Source organism: Muscardinus avellanarius (assembly GCF_963383645.1).
Source record: "Muscardinus avellanarius genome assembly, chromosome: 10".
Taxonomy (NCBI): domain Eukaryota; kingdom Metazoa; phylum Chordata; class Mammalia; order Rodentia; family Gliridae; genus Muscardinus; species Muscardinus avellanarius.
Genome location: NC_137796.1, coordinates 97,828,737 through 97,854,939, shown reverse-complemented (window position 1 = coordinate 97,854,939; position 26,203 = coordinate 97,828,737). Strand labels below are relative to the sequence as shown.

At 41.6% G+C, this 26,203-nt stretch overlaps 1 protein-coding gene across 3 annotated transcripts; it reads left to right on the top strand.

Annotated features, from left to right (window-relative positions):
* Positions 1-564: 564 nt before the first annotated feature.
* Positions 565-24,493, top strand: CCP110 (centriolar coiled-coil protein 110; the record flags this gene model as incomplete). 3 transcript variants are annotated; one of them, XM_080704316.1, is made up of 14 exons in its annotated part: positions 565-705; positions 2,655-2,783; positions 6,280-7,918; positions 11,458-11,588; positions 13,386-13,563; positions 14,125-14,264; positions 14,935-15,051; positions 17,781-17,882; positions 18,531-18,647; positions 19,254-19,327; positions 20,127-20,189; positions 21,213-21,272; positions 21,721-21,806; positions 24,418-24,470. In XM_080704316.1, 14 exons carry the CDS (start codon positions 565-567, stop codon positions 24,468-24,470), a joined length of 3,030 nt encoding a protein of 1,009 aa, XP_080560442.1. The 3 variants fall into 3 exon arrangements, with proteins under 3 accessions (XP_080560442.1, XP_080560443.1, XP_080560444.1); XM_080704317.1 differs by lacking the exon at positions 21,721-21,806 and having other exon boundaries at positions 24,418-24,493; XM_080704318.1 differs by lacking the exons at positions 21,213-21,272; positions 21,721-21,806 and having other exon boundaries at positions 24,418-24,493.
* Positions 24,494-26,203: the final 1,710 nt, after the last annotated feature.

Below are 26,203 nucleotides of genomic sequence, written 5' to 3'. Positions count from 1 at the left end.
CTGAGTTGCAGAGGGCGTCACTAAGTAGCTGAGGCTGTCTGCCAACCGTGATTCTCTGTCTCATCCTCCCAAATGCTGGGATTACAAGTGTGCGCCACCACGCCTGGCTTTAAATAGCCTTTTTGCTGCAAAAGCATTTCTGCCTTTGTAGGATAGTTTTTCTTGTGCAGATAAATCCTAATAAAGAAAATGTAATGTTTTATTTTACAATTGGTAGTTAGCGAAATACTGTAGAAATTTTTCCCTTTAACAAGGTTTTGCCATGAGCTTTTAGTAATCTCTAAACTCGTCATTTTTAGATCTTTAAAATCTTGTCATTTTTTACATGCAAAATTGTTCATAAAATTGTAATATATAAAGTGAGTCTTAATTGGGCGGGGTCTTAAGATGCTTTTCAGTTCCCTAGAATTGCTCTAGATCAGTGGGACAATTCTGGGAAGGCCGTTTCTAAGACTTGTGAATTCTGGTATTTCATGGTCCACAAAGTCACCAAATAATGAAGAGCTGTTTTTCTCAGTGCATTAAAAATAACATGTTCCTGTCTTGTAGTGTGACGGTGAGAAGATGGAGGACTACGAGGAGTTCTGTCAGAAGGCTCTTGCCAGAATCCAAGAAGCATCTCTGTCCACACAGAGCTTGCTGCCTGCCCAGTCTGAAAGTATCTCACTGATTCGCTTCCACAGAGTGGCTGTGCTTTCTCCACTGGTAAACTTTTAGCTTTTAAATGATTCTTTTTTTTTTCTTTTTTCTTTTCGTACAAGGGATTGAACCCAGGGGCATTCTAACTCTAAGCGACACCCCCACTGTTTGTATTTTTTTTTTTTTTGAAACAGAATCTTATTAACTGAGGCTGGCCTCAAACCTGTGATTTTCCAAGTCTCAGCCTCTGAGTACTAGGACCAGAGGCATGCGCCACTGTGCCCAGCTAAATCTTTTCTTTTTTTTAGGTACACCTTTGAGTGTGTACCTTTGTTCAATATGTTCAAGTCATGGGAGCCCTGTTTACAAGAGTCAGAGATTGGCAAACAACCTAAATGTCCATTAATGGGGCGAGTTTAACTACTGTGGTTTGTTTTATAGAATTTTATACCTGCATTAAAATGAGTAAGATGGAGCTAAAAGTGCAGGCGTGGAAGGCGCTGCGTGAGCCACGGCGCACAGCTTGCTCTCGGGCGGTGCAGAGGAGTGGCAGCCAGCCCGGCTCTGGGGCTTCCTGGCCTGCTTAGGGTCGTTGTCTTGCCACTTAAATGGGGATAAAAATAGCACGTACGTTATAAGGCTGTTTTGAGAATTAAATGAATTAACACATGAAGTGCGTAGACTACCACCCCCATCATAGGAAGCATTCAATAATGTAGCCAAGCATCGCGGTGAATGCTGTAAGCCTAGTACTTGGGAGGCCGAGACAGGAGGGTAGCAGGTTCAAGGCCCACCTCAGCAAGTAGTGAGACTCTCATCAACCTAGTGAGACCCTATTTCAAAATAAAAATAAAATAGGGCTGGAGGTGTGGAATGCCCCTGAGTTCAATACTCAGTACCAAAAAATATATATACATTAACCCTTTTCAATGGTATGTTCTTTCTCCAGGTAGGGGGTAGGGCATATAGAAGGGTAGAGAAGACACATTTTTCACCGTATACCCTTTGATTCTGATAATATTTTAAATATTTATTTATTTATTTATTTATTTATTGCAGTACTGAGGGTGGGACCCAGGGGCATTCTACCTCCAAGCTACACCCTCAGCACTATTTTTTATTCTTTATTAGAGCAGGTTCTTACTGAGTTGCAGAGGGCCTCACTAAATAGTAGCTGAGGCTTCCCCCTGAATTGCAGTCCTTCTGTCTCAGCCTCCCAAATGCTGGGATTACAAGTGTGCGCTACCACGCCCGGCTTATTTTTCATTTTTTATTTTTATTTTTGAAACAAGGTCTCATTAAGTTGCAGAGGGCCTCACTAAGTAGCTGAGGCTGGACACAAACCTATGATTCTCCTGTCTCAGCCTTCTAAGTACTAGGATTACAAGTGTGCGCCACCATACTCGGCTTGATACTGAATTTTTAAAGAGACCAGAACAGTTGTCTTGTAGAATGCCTCACATTTTGAATTAGTCTAATTGTTTGCTCATAGTGATATTTAACTTGTAACCCTAGTCCCTGCAGCTCTTGTAAGTTGGGGGTTAAGCCTAAACATTTTATTAGAGTCAGATCAAAGATTTTTGACAAGATCTCTTTGTAGAGATACCATAATAATCATATTAAATAAAACCAAGTTACATAATATTTAGTTGTCCATCATTTTTTATATATATATCTATTTGGGAAGGTTACTAGGGATTGAACTCTGGGACATTCTACCTCCAAGCTACACCCCCAGCCCTATTTATTTATTTATTTATTTATTTATTTATTTATTTATTTATTTATTTTTGTGATGCTGGGAATTGAACCCAGCGGCATTCTATCTCTGAGCTATACCCCCAGCCCTATTTTATTTTTTATTTTGAAACAAGGTCTTGCTAACTTGCTGAGGCTGGCCTCAAACCTATGATCCTGTGTCTCAAGCCTTCCAAGTGCTGGGATTGCTGGCATGTGCCACCACATCTGGTTTTATATTCTTATTACTGAAAATACATATTTCTGGTTTCTTACAGCTTAACATTGAAAAGAGAAAGGAAATACAGCAGGAAAAGCAGAAAGCCCTTGATGTAGAGGCGAGAAAGCAAGCTAATAAGAAGAAAGCTTTACTGACTCGCGTCCAGGAGATCCTTGAAAATGTTCAGGTATGTGATTCAGATTGTTTTAGATTATAATTAAGACAAATAATAGCCAGGCACGGTGGTGCCTGACTGTAATCCCAGTACTTAGGAGAATCTCAGGTTCAAGACCAGCCTCAGTAACTTGGGCTCTCTGCAATTTAGTGAGACAGTTTTAAAATAAAATAATAAAATAGTGCAGAGGCTGCAGTTCAGAGGTAGAATGCCCCTGTGTCCAATCCCCAGTACCACACACACACACACACACACACACACACACACACACACGCACACACATGCACACAGAAATTATAAAATAAGCATTGTGATAATTTTATAGAAGTATATTTGCACTTAACCAGTTAATTACCAATATGTTTTACTGTTATATTTGAGAAACTTTGTGATTTGTAATATTCCATTTCAGTTACTCCAAAGAGAATTCACTTGCCTCTTAGTGATGCCCAGTACTTGAGTCAGAGGATACTCAGACAGTGGAGCCAGACACTGAATATAATTGCTTATTGTCTGTGTCTTGTGACCCTAAAAACATTGAATTTTAAGTGACACAATGATAGAATTGGCCATTGTGGCAAACCCCTAAAGTAATCAGACCATTGACTAAAAGATCTTATTCTCATTTGCGGGAGTAAATAACTGCCTCCATTTTTTTTTTTTTTTTTTTTTTTTTTTGCGGGTCTGGGGATGGAACCTGGGGGCATTCAACCTCCAAGCTACACCCCCTGCCCTAGTTTTTGTTCTTTAATTTGAAACAGGGCCTCACTAAGTTGCGGAGGGCCTCACTAAGTAGCTAAGGCTGTCCGCCAATGGCGATCCTCCGGTCTCAGCCTCCCGAATGCTGGGATTACAAGCGTGTGCCACCATGCCCGGCTGCTGCCTCCATTTTTTAATATGTGAAAATTCTGAGATATGCAAACTGCAATTTAGATTACAAACATAGAATTCTCTAGCTACATTGTAGATCCGGATTGAAGTCCAACAAGCCAGGCATGGTGGCACACACCTGTGATCCAAGTACTTGGGAGGCTGAGACAGGAGGATGACAGGCTTGTGGCCAGCCTCAGCAAATTAGGCCCCCTGCAACTTAGTGAGACTCTGTTCTTCGTTTCAAAGTAAAAAACAGGGCCAGGAGTGTAGCTCAGAGTTAGGACACCCAGGTTCAATCCCCAGCACAAAAAAACAAAAGAAATCAACACATCTTCAACTTTTACAATTCTATTTATTTAGATTAAATTTGTATAAACAGTTTAAGGTCTGTGTCATACTAAAAAGAAAAATCAGATTGAACAAATCTTTTTTTTTTTTTTTTGGTGGTATTGGGGATGAAACCCTTCTACCTCCGGGCTACACTCCCAGACCCCATTTTATATTTTTTATTTGGAAACAGGGTCTCTTTAGCCAGTGAGGCTGGCTTTGACCCTGCCCAATCCTCGTATCTCCACCTCCTATCTATCTATCTATCTATCTATCTATCATTTCTGCTGTATATTACATTATTTTGCTGGTCACTTTTAGTTTTTTTATGATCTTAGGGTTTATAGTTTATCTTTGTGATTCAGACTAGATGACACCTGTATTATGAGCCTTAGGGTACTTCCCACTGTTACCTTAATTTCTCTGTGGGTAGTATGTACTGTGGGTAGTAGATTTTAATTTGCAGACTGTAATTACTGTCCACATTAAGTTTAAAAATATGTACCTGAGCACATTGGTGCATGCCCGTAATCCTAGTACTTGGGAGACAAAGACAGGAGGATTGCAGGTAGGATAGCCTTGGTAATTTAGCAAGGCCATGATTAAAATAAAAATAAAAAGGGCCATGGGTATAGCACAGAGCCAGAATGCCTCTGGGTTTTATCCCAAGGAAGAGAGAAAGAGAGAAAAATGTGTAAGATTTTTTAAAATTCTGTTTTGCTGAAACCTATGAATATGTTCCTGGCTTTGGTGATTATGCATCCCTTTTGGTTTATTTTGGGCCTGAGGTTGTGACTAAATACACCTTGTACTGTTTATTGCATAGTACCTGGAGACCATTATGTGTCTTGGGATTTGTAAGGTAAAACGAGAGGGCCATATGGTCTAGGAAAAAACAAGCATATACAAAACAACCCACATCTTTTAATATTCAAGATTCTGGAATCTGTGTTCATATGAGAATTCTATAATGCTTTCTGTTAGCTTAATATGTGTATAATTTTTAGAAATTATCTTAGTTCACTTTTTATTCTTTTGCAGAGTTGGATTAGATATAAAATGTAATTTATTTTTTCTTTGGATATCTTATGTATACAGTTGTTCTTATCTTTACCTATTTTTGTTGTATGCAGTTGTTATCTTACCAACTTTGTTTCTTACAAAATGTATTAACAGGTTGCTCTTTTTTTTTTTTTTGGTGGTGCTGGGGTTCCTGGAAACCCTTCTACTTCTGGGCTTCACTCCCAAACCTATTTTTTTTTATATTTTTATTTGGAAACAGGGTCTCCTAAGCCAGCAAGGCTGGCTTCGAACCTGCGTGATCCTCCTGTCTCCGCCTCCCATCCTCCTGTCTCCGCCTCCCAAGCACGGGGATGACAAGCGTGCGCACCACGCCCGGCCAGGTTGCTCTTTTAATTCACCATCAGATAATGTAATTGGGTTTTGTTTTATGAATTGAGTTTTAACTTGAAATATTTTTTATTTCTAAGTACTTTAAATTGTATGAACGAAATATTTACTACAAATTTGTCTCATTTTACGGAAAAGTTTTTTTGAAACTCTGAATAAGCTTGTGGGAGACAAGAGTATTACTGAATTATTTTTTGCTTAATCAGTGTCCCAAATAAGTGTGTCTTATTTTAAGAGGGAATCATTTATGCACGATATTTAATTACTTAGTGTTTATTCCATGTATTATTAGATGCTTAGATGATAGCAGTCTTAAGAGGAACAGTTGATGATCATTAGTAACGAGTAACCAAGCTGGGTGTGGTGGCGCATGCGTGTAATCCTAGCCTTGGAGAGGCTGAGACGGGGACTGTGGATCGCAGATGTTCTCAGCTACTTAGTAGGCCCTCTGCAACTCAGTGAGACCCTGTTTCAAAATAAAGAATAACACATAGGGCTGGGGGGTGTAACTCGGAGGTGGAATGCCCCTGGGTTCTATCCCCAGTACTATAAAAAACCCCAAAAAACAAGTAACCAAAAGACAGTTAAGGAACATATTTCTATTCTGAGATTAATTTTCACATGGATGTATGAATATGTATACTTATATTCATATTTTATCAGATTAATTTTCTTTTAATAAATGGTCTAGTATGACAATAGTTTTTTATAGTAATTTGATCCTTATGTGGTATAGGATATCATTGAAACTGGTTATCTTAGTAGTTTGGTTTTGTGTTTTCAAATGTCATATATTTTTAAATGTCTTTAATTTCTATTCTGTTATAAACAAACAAAACCCAATGTAATAGACATTTTTGTGGAATGAAGGCATTAATTTTAAAATATCCTTTTTCAGGTTAGAAAAGCACCTAGTGCCAGTGATTTTGAACGGTGGGAGATGGAAACCGTTTACTCTAATTCAGAAGTCAGAAACTTGAATGTTCCTCTTACATTTCCAAATAGCTTGCCAAGCCCTGTTGAACACTCTACATTAGCAAAGCTTGAAAAGATAACTGGGATTTTACCATCAGATAACAAGGACCAGTATAAGCCTAATGGGATAAACTTAGCTAAGGATTCAGAAGGATTTCATTCTCTGAAGCAGTGTGATAGTTCAAATATTAGTCTTGCAGAAAATGAAGTTTCTCCAAAGATCTCAGCAAGCCCACAAGACACTTTGGTTTCTGATGGTCTTGCCGCAACAGATGAACAGGATCCATCGCTTTTGGCAGAAGTCACCCCGGATCCTTATATAATGAGTCTGCAGAACCTGATGAAAAAGTCAAGGGAATATATAGAGAGGGAACAGTCTAGACGAAGTCTGAGTAGTGCTAACAGGAGTGTTAATGAAAGTCACTCAGACAAAGAAAACGCGGCGGCTAAAGTGCCGGGCTCTGTGAAGGAGACGAGCCAGGTGACAGGCAAGCACTGTGGCCCAGCCATTCCTGACAAGCCAAGCCTTAATGAGTCCAATGTGCTGCTTCAAGGTGCTTCCTCTCAGGCAAGCAGCACGAATATGTCAGCTTTAGCTAGCTTTTTTAAAGTAGATACACCAGTACAAACTGGCTCGCTTACTCTTCCAGATTCTGAGTCTGATTTTAAACCTTTTCTCACTTTTACTACTGAAAATAATGCTGTCAAAAGTCTTACAGGTTCATATGCCAAACTACCTAGTCCAGAGCCAAGCATTAGTCCCAAAATGCATCGAAGGCGTTCCAGGCCATCATCAGCATGTCATATACTTATAAATAACCCGATCAATGCCTGTGAGTTGAGCCCTAAAGGAAAAGAACAGGCAGTGGACATCAGCGTCCCAGATACTGATGAAAAAATGAATGTACCGGAAACTGTGCCAAAGCTACCAGTTGACGCAGCAGGACTTTGTTCCAGCAAGGTGCATGTCAGCAAAAGAATGTCCGAAACCAGAGAGGATGTGACTGTAGGTAAATCAAGTCAGGGATGTCAATCTTTAGGAAATCAGTTAGAAAGTAAAGTTACTCATGGACTTGGTAGTGTGGAAGGTCAGTTAACATCTGATGAGAGAGGAACTCCCAAGACGAATAGCATGTGTACTGCGGTGCCCAGAGGGCACGAGCCACACACCGCCGGTCCCTGCATAGCAAGTCAGAACTTTGGAAACATGAGTGGACTTAAGCCAGGCAGTATGTTAGAGAAACACTCTTGCAGTTTACAGACAGAACTTAATAAGTCTTATGATGTGAAAAATCCATCGCCTTTACTGATGCAGAACCAGATAACCAGGCAGCAAACGGACACACCTACAGTGGCTTGTGGAAATGAGCAGTTTTTAGATAACAGTTTTGAAAAAGTTAAGCGAAGACTTGACTTGGACATTGGTGGTTTGCAAAAGGAAAACTGCCCTTATGTCGCCCCTGGAATACCTGAACAGGAGAGGCAATACTTGCCAGAAAAAAGATACCCTAAGGGATCTGTCTACATTAACAAGAATAAGATATTAGAAACTGGTACCAAAGGTAAGGAAACTTTGAAATGTTTGATACCTCCCCAAAAGATGTCATCTTTGTTTTAATACTTTTAGTTAACATTTTGTAAAATTAAAATGATCTGTTCTTAAGAGCACACACTTTCATTTATCTTTTTTTTGTTGTTTGCTTGTGTGCCCTGTGTGGCACTGGGGATTGAATCCAAAGGCATTCTGCCTTTGAGCTATACTCCCAGTCATATTTCATTTAATTTTTTATTTTGAAGCAAGGTTTCACTAAGTTGCTAAGGGCCTGGCTAAATTGCTGAGGCTGGCCTCAAATCTGATCTTCAGTCTCAGCCTCCCAAGTACTGGGATTACAGGTGATCACCACTGTGCCTGGCTCAATTTATCTTGTAAGAAAGCAAATAATTAGATAATTAGGTATAGTTTACAGTTTATTACTATTATGTTAGGCTTTCTTTCTTTTTGTACTGGGGCATTCTACTCCAAGCTATACCCACAGTCTTTTTTCTTTCTTTCTTTCTTTCTTCCTTTTTTTTATTGTGGTCCTGGGAATTGAACCTAGGGGCAATCTATCTCTGAGCTCCTCCTTGAGCCCTATTTTTTATTCTTTATTTTGAAACAGGGTCTTTATACTAAGTTTTATAGAGGACCTCACTAAGTAACTGAGGCTGGTTGCAAACTTGTGATTCTCTGGTCTCAGCCTCCCAAGTACTAGGATTACAAGTGTGTACCACCATGCCCAGCTTCAGTCCCAGCCTTTTTACTTTTTGTTTTGAAACAGGGTCTTGTTAAGTTGCCGAGGATGGCCTCAAACCTGTGACCCTCCTATTTTAGCCTCCAAAGTACTTTGATTACGAAATGGGCCACCATACCTAACTTGTTAGACTTTCTTAAAAGATTTTCTTGCTTAAACAATGAAGCTTTTATAGGCTACTTGGTATTATAGAAAATATTAATGACCAGAGGAAACAGTATTTGAATGAAGCATTATACTTTTATCTTTTTTTTTTTTTTTTTTTTTTTTGCAGTGCTGGGGATCAAACCCAGGGGCATTTGACTTCCGAGCTACACCCCCCAACCCTATTTTTTTATTATTTATTTTTGAAACGGTCTCAATAAGTTGCAGAGGGCCTCACTAAGTAGCCGAGGCTGGCCACAAACCTGCTATCCTCCTGTCTCATGCTCCCAAGTCCTGGGATTACAAGTGTGCACCACCACAGCTGGCAGCATTACAGTTCTGATCCAGTGTGTTTGCTATGAGGTCTTCTTTTGGACAATGGTTTTAGTGTCTTTGCCATTTGCTCTTTGATTTTTAATGAGATCCTTATATAGTTGGTCCTTTGATAAACATTTAACAGTATCACAAATACAGCTCTGAGTTTTGTTTGAAGAATGATTATTGGTAAGCATTATTTCATGTTTTTTTTGCATTTGGTTCTATTTTTTTTTAATTTTTTAAATTTTTTTTGTGGTACTGGGGATAGAACCCAGGGGCATTCTACCTCTGAGCTACACCCCCAGCCCTTTTTTTAACTCTTTATTTTTTGAAACAGTCTCACTGAGTTGCAAAGGGCCTAAGTAGCTGAGGGTATCTGTGAACCTCCATCCTCTTGTCTCAACGTCCCAAACGCTGGGATGACAAGCGCACGCCGCCATGCCCGGCTTGTCGCATTCAGTGTTCTATTAAAAACTTGTTAACGTATTTTCTTTGCATTGTCTGTTACTTTATTATCATGGTTTGTAATTTCATATGGGAGACATAAGACAAGTAAATTAAGTTCTTAGGGCTGACGAGAAAAGTAAGGTTAAGGCAGAATGTTTAAAATCTTCTTTAGAAAAGTTTTAATAAAAGCAGTTGGTACTTGGGGAGACAACTTGGTTCTCCAGTTAGACAACATAGCACGGCTAAAGGTTTCCTTGTAAATATCAAGAGAACACAAGAGCACTGAGCGGCGATTCTGGCAGTGCGGTAACAGCCTTCGACGTGAGGCTGGCCACGGAGAAGGCCTAGTTGCTGTCACAGTGGCGAGGGAGGCTATGCCCCGTGCTTAGAGCTGCCCACACCTTCTGTGCCTCTCAGTGTGCGTCCTCATTTACAGAGTTCATGTGTGTGTGTATTACATATACATATGTATATACTTTTGCCAGTGCACCACTAAGTCTGTACAGATGTACTTCTGCGGCCATAGTGAGGTTCAGAGTGATAGGAACGTGCGTGCACACAGCACTTGGTGCACTTTCCTGGGCACCGGCCCTCTCCCTCTCCCTCCCCCCATTCATGTAGAGTTCTTCGCTAGAGTAGAATAGGCCCCTGTCAGCGCAGTGGCTCTGCTGAGGGGCTGTTTTCTTTCTTGCTGGAGATTATAATTCCACTCTTTCAATTTTCATTACTTATGAAATCTGTTCACAGACACATGTAAATTGTAGCTAAATAAAATGTTTTTAGCAATCCCTGTGCTTGGGAGGCTGAGACAGGAGGATCGCGCAGGTTCGAAGCCAGCCTCAGCTACTGAGTGAGGCTCTCAGCAACTCAGTGAGACCCTGTTTCCAAATAAAATATAAAATAGCGCTGGGAGTATAGCCCGGAGGTAGAAAAGCCCCTGGGATCCACCCCTAGTACCACACACACACACAATGTATTTAGCAATAAATTATGGGGAGACTATAGGCGTAGGAGACTGTGTTTGGAGAGAATGACTCGTTGATGGACCCATGAATACATACTTTGTTCATCTGTAAAGACTGATATTTCAACATTTCAACATGTCTCCTTACTTTCTAGCTATTTAGCTTTCATAGTTGTGATGATTTCTCTTGTTTAGTTAGTAATTAAAACATATGGAATTTTAATGTCCAGTCTATTATTATTGTTGTTGTTGTTATTATTATTTTGTATGTGTGATAGTGGGGATTGAACCCAGGGGTATTCTACCTCTGAGCTACATCCGTAGTCCTATTTTTTATTCTTTATTTTGAAACAGGGTCTCACTGAGTCGTGGAGGGCCTAAGTATTGAGGCTGGCTGTGACCCTGCAATGCTCCTGTCTCAGCCTCCTGAGTTCTGGGATTACAAGCGTGCGCCACCACGCCCGGCTTCCAGTCTCTTTCTGGACTCTCATGCTGAGAAAGCTTTAGACCATCAAAGGAGCATTAACTTTAAAAATCCAAAGCCCAACTACAAGGTGTAAGCCCAGAGGTTCTGGAGCCGGACAAGAGCCAAAAGGATGAGGAGTGGAGGGGTTCCATCTTGCAGCCAGTCAGGCCCTGGAGACTCTGCCTGGACGAGCCGTCTGAGCTCTAGCAGCCAGATGGAGGGAGCTGTTGAATTAGCGGGGAGAGGTGACAGGACACGAGCCTTCTGGGGGGGTGGGTAGCATGGAGGAAGCGCAGACAGATGCGAACGTGGTTCACTCTGGCGATCCTGTTTATAACCATCCTATTGTTTGTGTTAGGTCTAGGAATGCCATCTGGTCAGAGGCATACTTTAAGTTGATGGTATTTTAAAATATCAGATACTAGACTTGGAGTGGGTTTTCTGAATTTGAGGAGTCATGTTTCTTTTTAGAAGGTGAGGAGATACTAAGAAGCAAGATTTTAGCCTTTGAAGAGATGCGGAAGAGACTAGGAGAGCAGCATGCCCACCAGCTGTCATTACTGATAGCCGAGCAGGAAAGGGAGCAGGAACGACTGCGGAAGGTGAGTCCAACGGGCCCGGGCTGTTGGGGCACCGTGGTGCAGCTACCTGTGAGCCTGGCCGTGTGTGGGGTATCTATCTGTACTTCCCCTCACCCAACTGTAACTTAATCTGAGGGGGTCATTGATTTTTGAAACATGGGTACTATTTTATTGTTAACATGGGAAGTCAGATATTTAGATCTTAATTTAAAAGTAATTGCAGAATTTATGAGGATACTTTATTCTTAATTTAAAACTTGTGATATTTTTAAAGGTATTCATGAACAGATACTGAAATAACCATTCTATAAGAGCAGTAGCAGAAGGACTCTTGTGCGGGCGTGGTGGTGCACACTTGTAATCCCAGCATTCGGGAGGCAGAGATCGGTAGACTGCGGGGCTCAGCTACTTAAGTGAGGTCCTTTGCAACTCAGTGAGACCCTGTTTCAAAAAACACAAAGACTAAATATCAAAAAGGACCGGAGGTGTAGCTCGGAGGTAGTACGCCCCTGGGTTCCAACCCTAGTACGCCCCTGGGTTCCATCCCCAGTACTGCAAAACAAAACAAAACAAAACAAAAAAGGAAAGATAATTTTAGTTATAACACTTTTTTTTTTTGGTACTGGGGATTGAACTCAGGAGCATTCGACCTCTGAGCTACACCCTAGCTCTTTTTATTTGTTATTATGAAATGTTCTAACTAAATTGCTGAGGCTGGTCTCAAATCTGTGATCCTCCTATCTTAACCTTTCAAGTACTGGGATTACAGTTGTGTGCTACAAATGCCAGGATGGCATAACACATTTTAAAATCAGTAAGCCACTGAGTGTGATGGTACACACTTGTTATCCCAGTACTTTGAAGTCTGAGACAGGAAGATTGTAGGTTCGAGGACAGCCTCAGCAGGTAGTTAGTGAGACTCTTATCAACCTAGCGAGATTCTGTTTCCAAATAAAAAATAAAAGTCAGGCTATAGGTATAGCTCAGAGGTAGACTGCTCCTGGATTCCATCCCCAGTACATAAATAAATAAATAAAATCAAGTTGTCATTATTTTGAGGGACGAAAACTTGAAATAATAAGTTGTCAATTATATATACTTTTGGCTAAGCCTAAAATACTTGTTTTTTTTTTTTTTTTCTTTGCGGTTCTGGGGATGGAACCCAGGGGCATTTGATCTCCGAGCTACACCTCCTGCACTATTTTTTTTTTAATTCTTTATTTTGAAATTGGTTCTCACTGAGTTGGAGACGGCCTCACTAAGTAGCTGAGGCTGTCCGCGAACCGCGATCGTCCGGTCTCAGCCTCTCGAATGCTGGGATTACAAGTGTGCGCCACCACGCCCGGCTTAAAATGATACTTTTTTTATTTGTGGTACTGGGGATGGAACCCAGGAGCATTCTACCTCTGAGCTACACCCCAGCCCTATTTTTTACTCTTTATTTTGAAACAGAGTCTCACTAAGTTATGAAGGGCCTTAGTAAGTAGTTGAGGCTGTCCACAAACTGTGATCCTCCTGTCTCAGTCTCTCAAATGTTGGGATTACAAGCGTGCACCATGCCCGGCTGAAATGATACTATTTTAGGATATAATTTTTTTTTTTTTTTTTTTTGGTGGTACTGGGGTTCCTGGAAGCCCTTCTACCTCCGGGCTACACTCCCAGACATATTTTATATTTCTGAAACAGGGTCTCTTACGCCAGTGCGGCTGGCTTCGAACCTGCGCGATCCTCCTGTCTCCGCCTCCCAAGCGCGGGGATTACAAGCGTGCGCCACCACGCCCGGCGGGTAGCATGTTTTAATGAACTGTTAATTTGTAGGAAATAGAAGAACAGGAGAAAATGTTAAAAGAAAAGAAGATGATGATGGCAGAAGTCTCTGGATTGAACATTAGCAACGCGGTAGAGTTAGAATGGAGAAAAATAAGCGACTCTGGTTTGCTAGAAACAGTGCTGTCTCAAATGGACTCATTTCATTCTTCAAATTCAAATAATTCTGGTAAATATTCAAAAACCTTTTTCATTTGAAAAAAATGCTATAACTGGAACATACTGTATTTGGTGCACCTTAAAATTATAGTTTCCATTTTTAAGTAATTCCATACCCACCTCAGTGCTATTTGCCATCTGCTTAGTAACCAGTGAAAAGCGAAATGCTAGCAGGTCAAAGGCTGGCGAGCAGTTGTTCGTGAGGACAGACCACCTGAGGAGGAGAATAGCAGGCTGTTTGGCTCACAGTCCAGTCTGCTCATTCAGGCAGCAGATGATGCCTGCAGGTGCAAACACAGTTGGTTATCTCCTGAGTGATCCTGAACTACACCTAATTCCCCAGTCCTTGTACGAGCTTATCTCCACAGCACCAATTATCTTGAGGTGTGGCTTGTGGCGGAAAGATCCATCTGGTGCATAAGCTTAAAGTTCATAAATGTTTTAAGTCTCAATGTGGCTCAGTTTTGGAGGCAGTTGTTATTCCTAATGGGTGTTACAAATATTTATTTGAAGGGCCTGCATATTCTGATTATATGCCATCAAGTACAGTACAGTATGTATATTTCTCTAGGTTTCACCAACTCTGCCCTACAGTACAGTTTTGGTTCTACAGGCGAAGCACCATTCTACCTCTGGGGATCATCAGCGAGTGGTGTGACCAAACTCTCAGTTACACGGCCTTTCGGAAGGGCCCACACTGGATGGTCTCAGGTAGGCAGACTTGATATATGTCTGTTTTTCTATTTATCGACCTTTTTTTTTTTTTTTTTTTTTTTTGCGATACTGAGGATGGAACCCAGGGGCATTCTACTTCTGAGCCACACCCCAGCCCTATTTTTTTTATTGTTTATTTTTTGAAACAGGGTCTCACTAAGTTGAAGAGGGCCTCACTAAGTAGCTGAGGCTGTCTGCGCACTGTGATCCTTCTGTCTTAGCCACCCAAATGCTGGGATTACAAGACCTATCTTTTTTTTTTTTTCATACTAGGGATGGAACCCAAGGCCATTCTACCTCCGACCTACACCCAAGCCGTTTTCTATTCTTTATTTTGAAACAGGGTCTCACTGGGTTACAAAGGGCCTCACTAAGTAGTTGAGGCTGTCCTTGAACCTGGATCCTCCTGTCTCAGCCTTCCAAATGCTGAGATTACAAGTTGTGCCACCACACCCAGCTTACAAGGCCTATCTTTTTTTAAGAGCTACTTATTTTAGGATGTACTAGTGAACATTGGTTTTTTTCATACATAAAATAGCTTGACTTTTGATAGATGAACTGGCACAGAGAAAATATATGGAGAATTTAAGCTCATTATAAGAGATTAAGAAAAACAGTCGTATGTAATGCTAAGATTCTTAAAACACTGTGTCTGCTTTACTTCTAGGTTTTTAGTCCAGAACTACAAGCAAAATTTAACAAGATAACTGCGGTGGCAAAAGGATTTCTTACTCGTAGGCTCATGCAGACAGATAAGCTGAAGCAGCTTCGACAAACTGTAAAAGTAAGATTCTTATAAATTGACTGTTGCATTAATGACTCGGTTTTTATCAGTCTTCTGACAAGTGAGCTGACATTAGTTCAGAACTTATCAAACATTTTTTAGTCATTATGATTTAGGCAATTTTTAAAGATCAATTATTAGTCTTAATCATAATTTTTTTGCAAGGATTACTTAAAAATTTCTTATTTATGGTTTTAGTTAAGATTGAGAGAGCTGGTCGTGGTGGTGCACACTTGTAATCCCAGCATTCCAGAGGCTGAGACCAGGGGATCACGGTTTGCGGACAACCTCAGCTACTTAGTGAGGCCCTCTGCAACTCAGTGAGACCTGGTTTCAAAATAAAGAATAAAAAATAGGGCAGGGGGTGCAGCTCAGAGGTTGAATGCCCCTGAGTTCTATCCCCAGATCCTCAAAAAAAATTAAAAAAAAGAATGAGAGCCAGGCATGGTGGCACACTCCTGTAAACCAGTATGTGGGAGGTTGAGACAGGAGGATCACAGGTTTAAGGCCAGCCTCTGCAATTTAGTGTCCTTCTAAGCAGCCTAGTAAGACCCTATTTCCAAATAATAAAATGGGGCTGGAGGCATAGCCCTATTTTAGCTCCATTCTAGCCCATAGGTAGAATGACCTTGAATTCAATCTCTAGCACAAGGGCCTCACTAAGTAGCTGAGGCTCCCAAGTACTGGGATGTAAGCGTACACCGCCATGTCCTGCTTATTTTTATGCTACTACAAAGACAAAATGTTTATCATTTGATGTACTTTGAGGCCTTCTTCCCAGTTTCACTTGCTCTGTTGACAGAAAACTAACCCAAGAGGGTGAAATGCTATCTTCTAAGAGACTGTAACAGTATAGGCCGGTGAACCTGCTGGAGGATTAGAAGCTGGTCAGAAGCACTCGTGTCAGTGGTGGGTGCGTGACTGGGAGCTTGAAAAGGCTGCGTAGAGATGTCCAAGTTAGTTCATCTGAGCCCAAACCAGAAAACACCCTGGCTCTGTGGAGAGTGAGCAGAGGCTAGGATTCCCAAGCTCTCTGGCCTTCCTTTAGGGGTAAGGGTATCATTAGGCCCAGACAGGCATTTCTTAGCCTCAGTCCCCCCGCCCCCATCTGCCTGAACCCTTTGTGTGCATTGTGCCATAACTTACGGAAGGTGTGTACAGGAAGACAGGACTCTGAGGCTACAAATACCTTTGTTTAAGTTGATTCACCTTTGTGAGTAGCCATCATAGTTTCTTTTGCTGTTGACAGCTTGCTGTCTCAGTATAGTTTGTCTCGAGAACTAGCTTAAGTGAGTTTTGGAGAAGAAAAAGGACTTTCCTCAGTGCCACTTCACAGTGGAAGAGGCCGCAGCTCACAAGCTCTCTCCTGCAGCTATGAGCAGAGCCTTACAGCTCCTGAGTCCTTCTCAGTGCTCAGCAGCTGTTGTTGTGGGTCTACTCCCCACACCTGCATCTTCTTGGGCCTTCCGTCCAGACCCCAGAACGCAGCCATATTACACTGGCTGCTCACAGACCGAGCAAGCATCCCTTCCAATCCCCTCGTGTGGCTTAGCCTTATCCTACGGAGTGAAAGAATCCTTCCTCCTGGGTATAAAATGGAGGGCTATCCCTGGCCCTCACCATATTGTTCTCCATTCTAAACATCCTTCATCCTCAGGATCTGGATGCAAGGCCTGGCATCCACACGTCGCAGTGAAAATTACCTCTGCCCAGGCTGGCCTTGAACTTGCAATCCCCCTGCCTCACCCTTCCAGGTAGCATATTACAGGAGGGTGCCACCATACCTGGCAAACAGGTGTGTGTGTGTGTGTGTGTGTGTGTGTGTGTGTCTTACTGGGGATTGAACCCAGGTGTATTCTGCTGAGCTCCACCTCCGGCCCTACTTTTTAAAAAATGTTTTATTTTGCCGGGTGTGGTGGCGCACGCTTGTAATCCCCGCGCTTGGGAGGCAGAGACCGCAGGTTCGAAGCCAGCCACGCGCGCTGACTTAGGAGACCCTATTTCCAAATAAAAAAATGTAAAAATAGGTCTGGGAGTGTAGCCCGGAGGTAGAAGGGCTTCCAGGAACCCCAGTACCACCCCCAAAAAAGTTTTATTTTGAAACAGGGTCTTGCTAGATTGATGAGTCTCATTACTCACTGAGGCTGTGCTCAAAACCTGTGATCCTCCTGTGATCCTCCCAAGTACTAGAGTTACAGGTGTGCGCCACCAGGCTTGGCCACTACTGGTGTTTTTGAATTGTTTCCACATTTGGCTTTACCATAACATATAGCACACAGATGCCCTTTGCAGATAGGTATTGAGGTCCTTGAGCACCCCGTGTGAGCTCACAGGCCTTCCCAGGGAGAGTCCATCCAGAGCCACCTGACCACAGTGGGTGCTGTCAGCGGTGTGAGAGAGACGCGGAGGTGTTCCCCAGCACCGTCCCGGGATCTGGCTGCGGCTCCCGAGGCCCCTATGCCCGCCTGGGCTGCGGGAAACTTGTGAGAAAGTTCTTTGCAGTAGGGAACATGAAAACACAAACTCAGGAGAGCCGCAGCCTGCCCCTTGGGAATCTAAAACATGGAAATGAAGGAGTTTGTATACTTGTCTCAGTGCCATTTGAGATGGAACCAGTATTTTTATTTATGTTCTTAGTAACTTTGTGCTGAGAAAAAGAACAAAAAGAAAACCCAGTAGTCACAAATCTTTCTAGAAAAGTGTTTTTGAAGGAGCATTTCCTTTTTCAGGATACCTTGGAATTCATCAGAAGCTTCCAGTCAGAAGCACCGTTAAAGAGAGGCGTTGTGTCAGCCCAAGACGCGTCACTTCAGGAGAGAGTGTTAGCACAGGTAAATGCTCTCGTCCTGAGGGCTTTTAAGGAAACTGATAGTTCCACTAATAATTGAAGCCCCAAGTTGGGCGTGTGGGCCACACCTGTAATCCCAGTATTTGAGAGGCTGAGACAAGAGGATCGCAGGTTTGAGGCCAACCTCAGCAACTTGGTGAAGCCCTCAACAACTTAGTTGTTTAAATAAAATAGGGTTGGGAGTATAACTTGGAGATAGAATGTCATCCTGTGTTCGTTCCCCAGGACCACACTAAAATAAATAAATAATTGGAGCCCCAGAAATAGAAATGTTGCATTTTTTATTTTAATAATTAAAAATGTATTTATTTATTTATTTTATTTTATTTTTTTGGTGGTACTGGGGTTCCTGGAAGCCCTTCTACCTCCGGGCTACACTCCCAGACCTATTTTATACTTTTTTATTTTTGGAAACAGGGTCTCTTGAGCCAGCGGGGTTGGCTTCGAACCAGCGCGATCCTCCTGTCTCCGCGGGGATTACAAGCGTGCGCCACCACGCCCAGCTTAAAATTTGATTTTAATGAGAACTGTTTTAACTTTTTTTCTAAATGAAAAAATACACAATATACATTGTATAATGACATCTAATCTCCGCCTTTAAATATGGACATATTTTTTCTTTTCCACATAGCTGCGAGCCGCCCTGTATGGCATTCACGACATATTCTTTGTGATGGATGCAGCCGAAAGGATGTCTATTCTCCATCATGATCGAGAAGCTCGCAAAGAGAAAATGCTCAGGCAAATGGTAGATGATGTTCTAACCATTACTTTCTTCCTTGTTCAGGGGGAATTGATGCTAAATGTCGTTTTTTTCCTTCTGACAATTCTTAACCACAAGTAATTCCCAGGACTACCAGCAACATTTAAGTCTGTAAACAGATTTAAAAATGAAAGAAGTATACATTGTTTTGCAGTTGGATTTTAGAGTTGCAGCCTTAAGTTTAGCTTGTATGGATGGCTTATAAAAAAAGGCAAGGTTAAAAAACAACAAACACAACAGAAACCACCAAACACCTGCTACTGATCAGATTTCCTTGCTAACTGTCATAAATTTTGCCTTTTTTGAAATTGGAGTTAGAAAAACAGACTCTAAATTAATGTGAAATACTATATGTCAAGACTTTGATGGTCTGTGGTTTGAATCAGTGATCTTAGTGTGATCAGCGGAAGGAAAACAAGCAAAATTTATATCATTGGGAAAAATCATCCCAATTTTTTAAGTTTTAGAATTAGACTGCTTCAATCATAAAGAAAGACTAAGAGTTAAAATGTTGCCAGTGCAGTTCAGGGTCATCCTGTATTATGGGATGATTGATGCTAGTAGAGCTTCCTGTTACTTTGTACTTTAAAGGATAAAATGAAAAGTCCCCGAGTGGCTCTTTCAGCTGCGACACAGAAGTCTCTTGACAGGAAAAAATGCATGAAGTAAGTATTTTTATTTAAAAATGTCACATTATTATCAAACCCATTATTTAAAAGTTTTCTTTCTACAATTGTACTAATAGAAATTCCGTGTGTGTGTGTGTGGTACTAGGGGTGGAACTCAGGGGCTTTTCTACCTCCGGGCTATAAGTCCCAGACCCATTTTATATTTAATTGGAAACAGGGTCTCACTGAGTTGCTGAGAGCCTCACTCAGTAGCTGAGGCCGGCTTCGAACCTGTGTGGTCCTCCTGTCTCAGCGTCCCAAGCGCGGGGATTACAAGTGTGCGCCACCACGCCCGGCTAATAAGTATCTTTTAAAAATTCCTTTTTTTTTTTTTTTTTTTTTTTTGTGGTACCGGGGATGTAACCCAGAGGCATTCTACCTTCGAGCTATACCCCCAGTCCTATTTTTTTAGACTTTTTTATTTTTTGAAACAGGGTCTCACTGAGTTGCAAAGGGCCTTATTAAGTAGCTGAGGCTGTCCGCGAACCGCGATCCTCCCGTCTCCGCCTCCCGAATGCTGGGATTACAAGCGTGCACCACAACATCCGGCCTTAAAAATTTTTCTTTCTTGAAAGTAGTTTTTTTTGGGGGGTGCTGGGGATGGAACCGGGGCCCCCACATGCTAGGCTAATGCTAACCACTGAAGTGCATCATCACCAGCCTACTTAGCGCAGGTTCAGGAGCTCATCAGTTTCCACTTGCTGATTTGCTTCTGTCATCCTGTATCATGTTCGTAAGCGTGGCTGATTTTTCCTCTTCTCTAAATACATTATGTTTTATTTATATATTGTGTCAGAGCTGCTGAAATGGGAATGCCAAATAAGAAATTTCTGGTTAAACAAAATCCTTCTGAAACAAGGTAAGAAAAAAATCACTTCTCAGTCAGATGCTTTATCTATTTTTAAAGGAAAAGAAAGTTTTATAAATTCCAAACTTCCTTTTGGCAGAATTCATAGTAATAGCTAGTCTTGTTTCTGGCCATGTGGCAGGTCTGATGTTTCTGGGGCTTTGTGTGGGACATGCTCTTTCTGGCAATTTTTTTTTTTTTTTTTTTTTTACAGTACTAGCGATGGAACCCAGGGGCATTCTACCCCCGAGGTACACCCCACCCTGTTTTTTATTCTTTATTTTTGAAACAGGGTCTCACTGAGTTACAGAGGGCCTCACTAAGTAGCTGAGGCTGTCCAAGAACTGCAATCCTCCTGTCTCAGCCTCCCAAATGCTGGGATTACAAGCGTGGGCCACCACGCCCTCCCTGCTCTGGCAGAAATCTGAGCCTGACATGTCTTGAGTTCCGTCTTCAGTCAAGGGGACTTGGGTATATATTTTAAAACCTTATAAAGCTACTTTACTATTTCTGCTCTTTTTTGCACTCTTATAAAATGAGTGATACCTTCTTCTCGCACATGATTGCAGAGTTGGCTTTTGTAAGGTAAATTATCTAAAAGCATAGGGGTTAACACTTGTTGGACAACTCTTTCCTGATTAACACCTCAGGTTTGGGCTCTTGGTGAACAAATTTTAAGGTAAATTATCTAAAAGCACAGGGGTTAACACATGTTGGACAACTCTTTCCTGATTAACACCTCAGGTTTGGGCTCTTGGTGAACAAATTTTAAGGTAAATTATCTAAAAGCACAGGGGTTAACACATGTTGGACAACTCTTTCCTGATTAACACCTCAGGTTTGGGCTCTTGGTGAACAAATTTTAAGTACCATATTAATATGCTTTAAACAGTGCTTTGCCTTGTTGTGCTATATAGACAGTATCATTGCATAGATAACTTCAACCTCACTATCACCATCTTTCATCCATTGAAATAAAGTGGGAAAACCAGAATTTATCATTAGAATTAATTTTTTTATTTAATTTGTCAACAGAGTCCTTCAGCCAAACCAGGGACAGAATGCACCTGTTCATAGGCTACTTAGTAGACAAGGGTAAGAATGCCACACACACGGGTATTTAAAAATATTCACGTCAAGATGGCTTTGAGAGGGAAAAGTAACTTTACTGCTGTTTATACCAAGGGTGTTTTCCAAATACGTATTTTATAGCATTCAGAAGAAAGTTCAGTTTTATCTTCCCAGATACCTCTCTGGTGTGCTGTTGTGTGATATGTTCTAGTTCTATGTGGATGTGTTTTTACTTTTCATTTCATACCATCTTACTCATTAGCTCTCTTTAAATATTCACACAGTAAGTTTGGTGTCACCACAGTGACTGCGCGGCTCGGTGGCCGTCCCCGATGCTCCCTGGAGCGCGTGCTCGCCGTGCACGCGCAGCAGACTCAGATACTTGACGCAGTGTGCTTGCTGTCTTTGAATTTTGACCTTCTATTCTAGACCTTTGTGCAAGTGACTTATTAATTTTTTTATATTCAATTAGCACCCCTAAGCCATCATTGAAGGGGGTTGTGCAAAGTAGACAGAAGCCTCCACAGAGCAGAGTGCCTAGCAGAGCGCCTGTCCCAGGTGTGTAGACCGCGTTCTGACGCCCGCGAGCGGAGGCGGCGGCCCGCGGCGGCTGCAGGAGCGCCTTGTGTTCGCTTGCCACCGTAACCTGGGCATATTCACAGGCTCACACCTACTCAGGCCTGTGTGTGAGTGGCAGTCAGAAAAGCCGAGTACACCGGTGCCAATCTTGGTTTCTTTGGCATTTCTAGGGAAAACATTATATTTTTTATTCTGAAACATATGTAGAATTATGCAGGCTTAATTCAGAAAACCTTTCAACAAGCGAGTCCCAGTGAGCTCTGGGCTTTCTGCATCAGCACATAAGGGCTGAACGAAGAATCGCTGCCCTGACCACAAGTCAGCAGTGAATATGCCCGGGGGAGGGTCTTCGTCTGTGCTCCGGCAGAGGCTTCGCTAATCCTTTCTTATGTCCATCAAAGATTATTTAAGGGCTAAGCTAAAAATAGTATTTTAGAATTCTACTTATGGTGGCAAGAGGACAAATTCCATGTTGAGCCAATCCAGAGCTCCTAACCAAATGCTTCACTATGCTTAAGGTATCTTTGTTAAGACACTTTGATTAAGCTCACTGAAAATGATGTAATCTACTAAAAAACACTTTAAAAATGCCATAGTTTAACTCTACTGCTCTTTAAATATTTAAAAGCAAGCTGAATTATTAATCAGGCAATGAAGATTAAGCCTTTAATTAATTCTTATCTTCCCATTAATAACCAATTAGGCAAATTTCAGAGCTTTTATTGCTAACTGGTTTTCCTCCAATTTAGGAGGGTAAAAGTGCTGTAAGTTTTTTTCATGTGATCATCGTTTGCTCATGTAAGTTCAAGGAGAGAGGAGCTGTTGTCCATCATTTTGAAATGACTGCGGGCCTGCAGGTGTGCAGCGACTGTAGTTCATCGCAGTGGCGTGCGCGGGTCATTTACTAGGTCCTCTCGAGGTCACCGAGAGCCAGTGAAGCGGCTGTGAGCAAGCCCAGGGCTGGAGACCCCGCTTCCCAGATCAGTCAGGACTCAGGCCAGACGCCACGCCTGTCACTCGTGAAGTTCCATGGCCTCTGAGGCACTGTGCGTCTCCATGGTAGTGTGGCGAATGACGACGAACCTTAGCTGGTTCGGAAGCCTTTGCAGATATTTGTGTTGTTTGGCTGGGCGTCATCAGTTCGCCAGGCGATAACCTCCATGCTCTTCTCATGCATTTCATCTCCACTGCTTCCACCTGTGACCTTCTCAGCACCCCAGGAGTTAGAGTTCCCACGGGGCAACTCGCCACAGGCTGTGCACAGCGCACCGTGCTCGGCGCAGCTCCTGAGGTTCAGTTGCATCGCAGCCTGTTTTGGTTTGGGTGGTACTGGGATGGTGCCACCGTCCTCACATGCGAGGCAAGCATCCTGCTCTTGAGCTATGCTATGCTTCCTGCCCCCCGCCCCCATACCCATGGTACTGGGGCATTTACCACTGAGCTGTAGCCCTTCCCCAACCCTTTTTATTTCTTATTTTGTGACAGAATTTTGCTAAGTTATGTAGGCTGGTCTCCTGCCCTCCTTTAAAATTTTATTTTGAGCCAGGTGTGGTGGTCCATGCCTATAATCCCAGTACTTGGGAGGTTGAGACAGGAGGATTGCCGGTTCCAGGCCAGTATACGGTCACTTAGCAAGACTCTGTTTCAGAATAAAAAAGGCTGGAGTGTAGTTAAGTGGTAGAATGCTCCTGGATTCAGTCCTCAGTGCCATTAAAAAAAAAAAAAAATTCAGATAAGGCCTCACTAAGTTGCCAAGGCTAACTTCAAACTTACAATCTCCTTTCCTCCAACTCTTTAGTAGCTGATATTATAGGTGTTTCCCACTGTGCCCAGCTAAAACAATTATTAATGCAAGTGAAATTAACCTTTGAGTAAACATGTACAATTATGCATACAAACAAGTACAAAAAAGAATTTTTTTCTGCTTGAACCCAGAAGCATTCTACCTCTGAGCCATACCCTCAGCCCTTTTTATTTTTTATTTTGAAACAAGGTCTCATTAAGTTCCTGAGGGTCTTGCTAAATTACTGAGGCTGGCCTTGAACCTGTGTTTCTCCTATCTCAGCCTCCCTAGTATTGGGATTACAGGTGTGCCACCATGCCTGGCTCTTTGTTTTTCTAAAGATTTATTAATTCAGAAGTGCAAATTTATATAGCTGAAAAGGTCTAAATTTTTTATTTTTTATATAAGCTTAGTTTTTACAAACTAAATTTTAATCTGTGATATCAGATGTTTTAAAAGATTTTCTCATTGATGTTTTGTGCTTGACTAGAGAGTTTTTAATGAAATTCAGAAATCACTAATTGAAGCAGAGTAGGACGGTTACGCACAGTGGGTAAGTAAAATAACCAGTCAGGTGGAATTGGCTTCCTGGAGCTTGTCTCCAGCTCCGAGCCAGGCAAGAACTCCACTGACCCGGATTTATTATCCTGGAAATGGGAGTAATCGTTCCTACCTCAGGCTCACAGAATGTCAGGAGTGAATGTGATAAGGTACATTGCTTAGCCTGTTGCTTTGTAAGCACTCATTAAATGGGTATCATACAAAAACCAGCACTGAGAGATAATACTAGTTTTGCTCTGTTTTTAGGAGTATATGCAGGAAAAACCCAAAGAAGGCGGCCAAATGTTGCGACAATTTAAGAAGACAACATTCCTTAGGATAAAGCGGGGGGAGGATTGTGATCCTTGTATCTTCCCTGCCCAAGACTTTTTACGCAACCCGGGACCCTGCTCACGCGGGCAGAGTGATGCTGGCGGGCGGAGCAAGCGTCTGGGTGATTCGGTCATTCGGGCTCATCCCTGCGCTGCTCTCCCGTTTTCCTTTCAATATCAGGTTTGGGTGAAGACAAATTTAAATTTAATAATTATCTCATCTCTGTGCTTAACCTATTCAAACATATTTTGTGTACCCAGATGTCTGCAGAAACCCTTTTTATAAACTTAACAGGACATCTGGACTTATTTTTACAAAATCTTGATATGACAAAAGCTCTAAAAGATAAATTTCATTCATGTCTTCATTCTGATTACTAAATTAGATGAATTAGGGACTGTCTTATTGGAAGAGAAATCGCTGCAGAGGATACTTTCCCCTGGTTTTGTAACTTTACACACTTGGAGCCATATTCTCTGGGCGACAGTGATGGCAGGGTGAGCCCTTGCCCCAGCGCGCAGCCGCGGATGCGGTCACGTGGGAGCGAATGTTGCTGCCTGACCTCTCGTAGTTAGGCTTTCCCACGGTCACTAAGCGCTGTACAGCAGTGACGCGGCCTAAAGATCTTTCCTTGGGAGACAGCACAGTCTTGAATGTAGCATTTTAAGCGCACTGTTACATCCATCTCTGTAAATGAAGAAAAACGCGTTGCATGGTTATGTTTTCTCTTTAGTCTGTATATTTTATTTCTTCAGGCTGCTTTTTCTAGCATGCTCGATTTAGGAGAAAATAAAGGGCTATATAATACTAAATCCAGGTTCAAGTAGGAGAGTGATGCTGCCTTGTTAGAAATCTGCATTATGTAAAGGCGCTGACGTTTGAGGTTTTTATCTCTAACTTACTCATTACAAGTATCAAATGTTACCTGGCTTTATGAGAGAGACTGTCACTGCTAACTTACATGATTTCCAGAAAGGGCTTTGCGCTTCTCATGTGAAACTGGGAGTGCATATATTTAATCGTTCTAATTTGAATTTTAATGAGATATTGGTATTTTGAAAATGCAGTTTACATATATATTCTTAATTCCCTTTTAAGAATATGAAGATAAAGATTGTTCAGTTTTCTGTTCCATTTAAGATTTAACTTTTACATTGCAACTGTGGGTAGAAAATCATACTCTGCTCTGGGTGAAAACGATATTCTTTACTGTGACTTATCATTTATTGAATGAATGACCCGGCAGATTAGAAGACAGTCAAAAAAGGTTGTATTCATAGGCAAAGTCAATGAAATGACCTTTTTGATATGATAACTATGCTTTATCTTCTGAAATCTCAGGATACAGTTTACTCATATCACTGTGGCTCTCTGGTAAGGTAGAAGTTAAAGATTTTGTGTACACTAATGCAAATTAGCTAAAACAAATAACATGTTAAAACTAGTTTTACATTAAGGAGGAGAAACTTGAGTATGTTTTAATTTAAAGATAAAAGCATGTATGTGTTACACAGTTTTTAATGTTCATAGCTTTTTCTCATAAAAGTGCCAGATACTGTTTTGTGCTTTTGATGAAGTTTTATTTATATATATTATTTTTTATCGTTATTTTTTACTTTGGAATGTCCATTAATGTAAATTGTATTTATTTTTATACTTTACTTTTACTAGTTTTGCTTCTAGGAAAAGGCAAAATAAACTTTTCACCTTAAAGAAAATC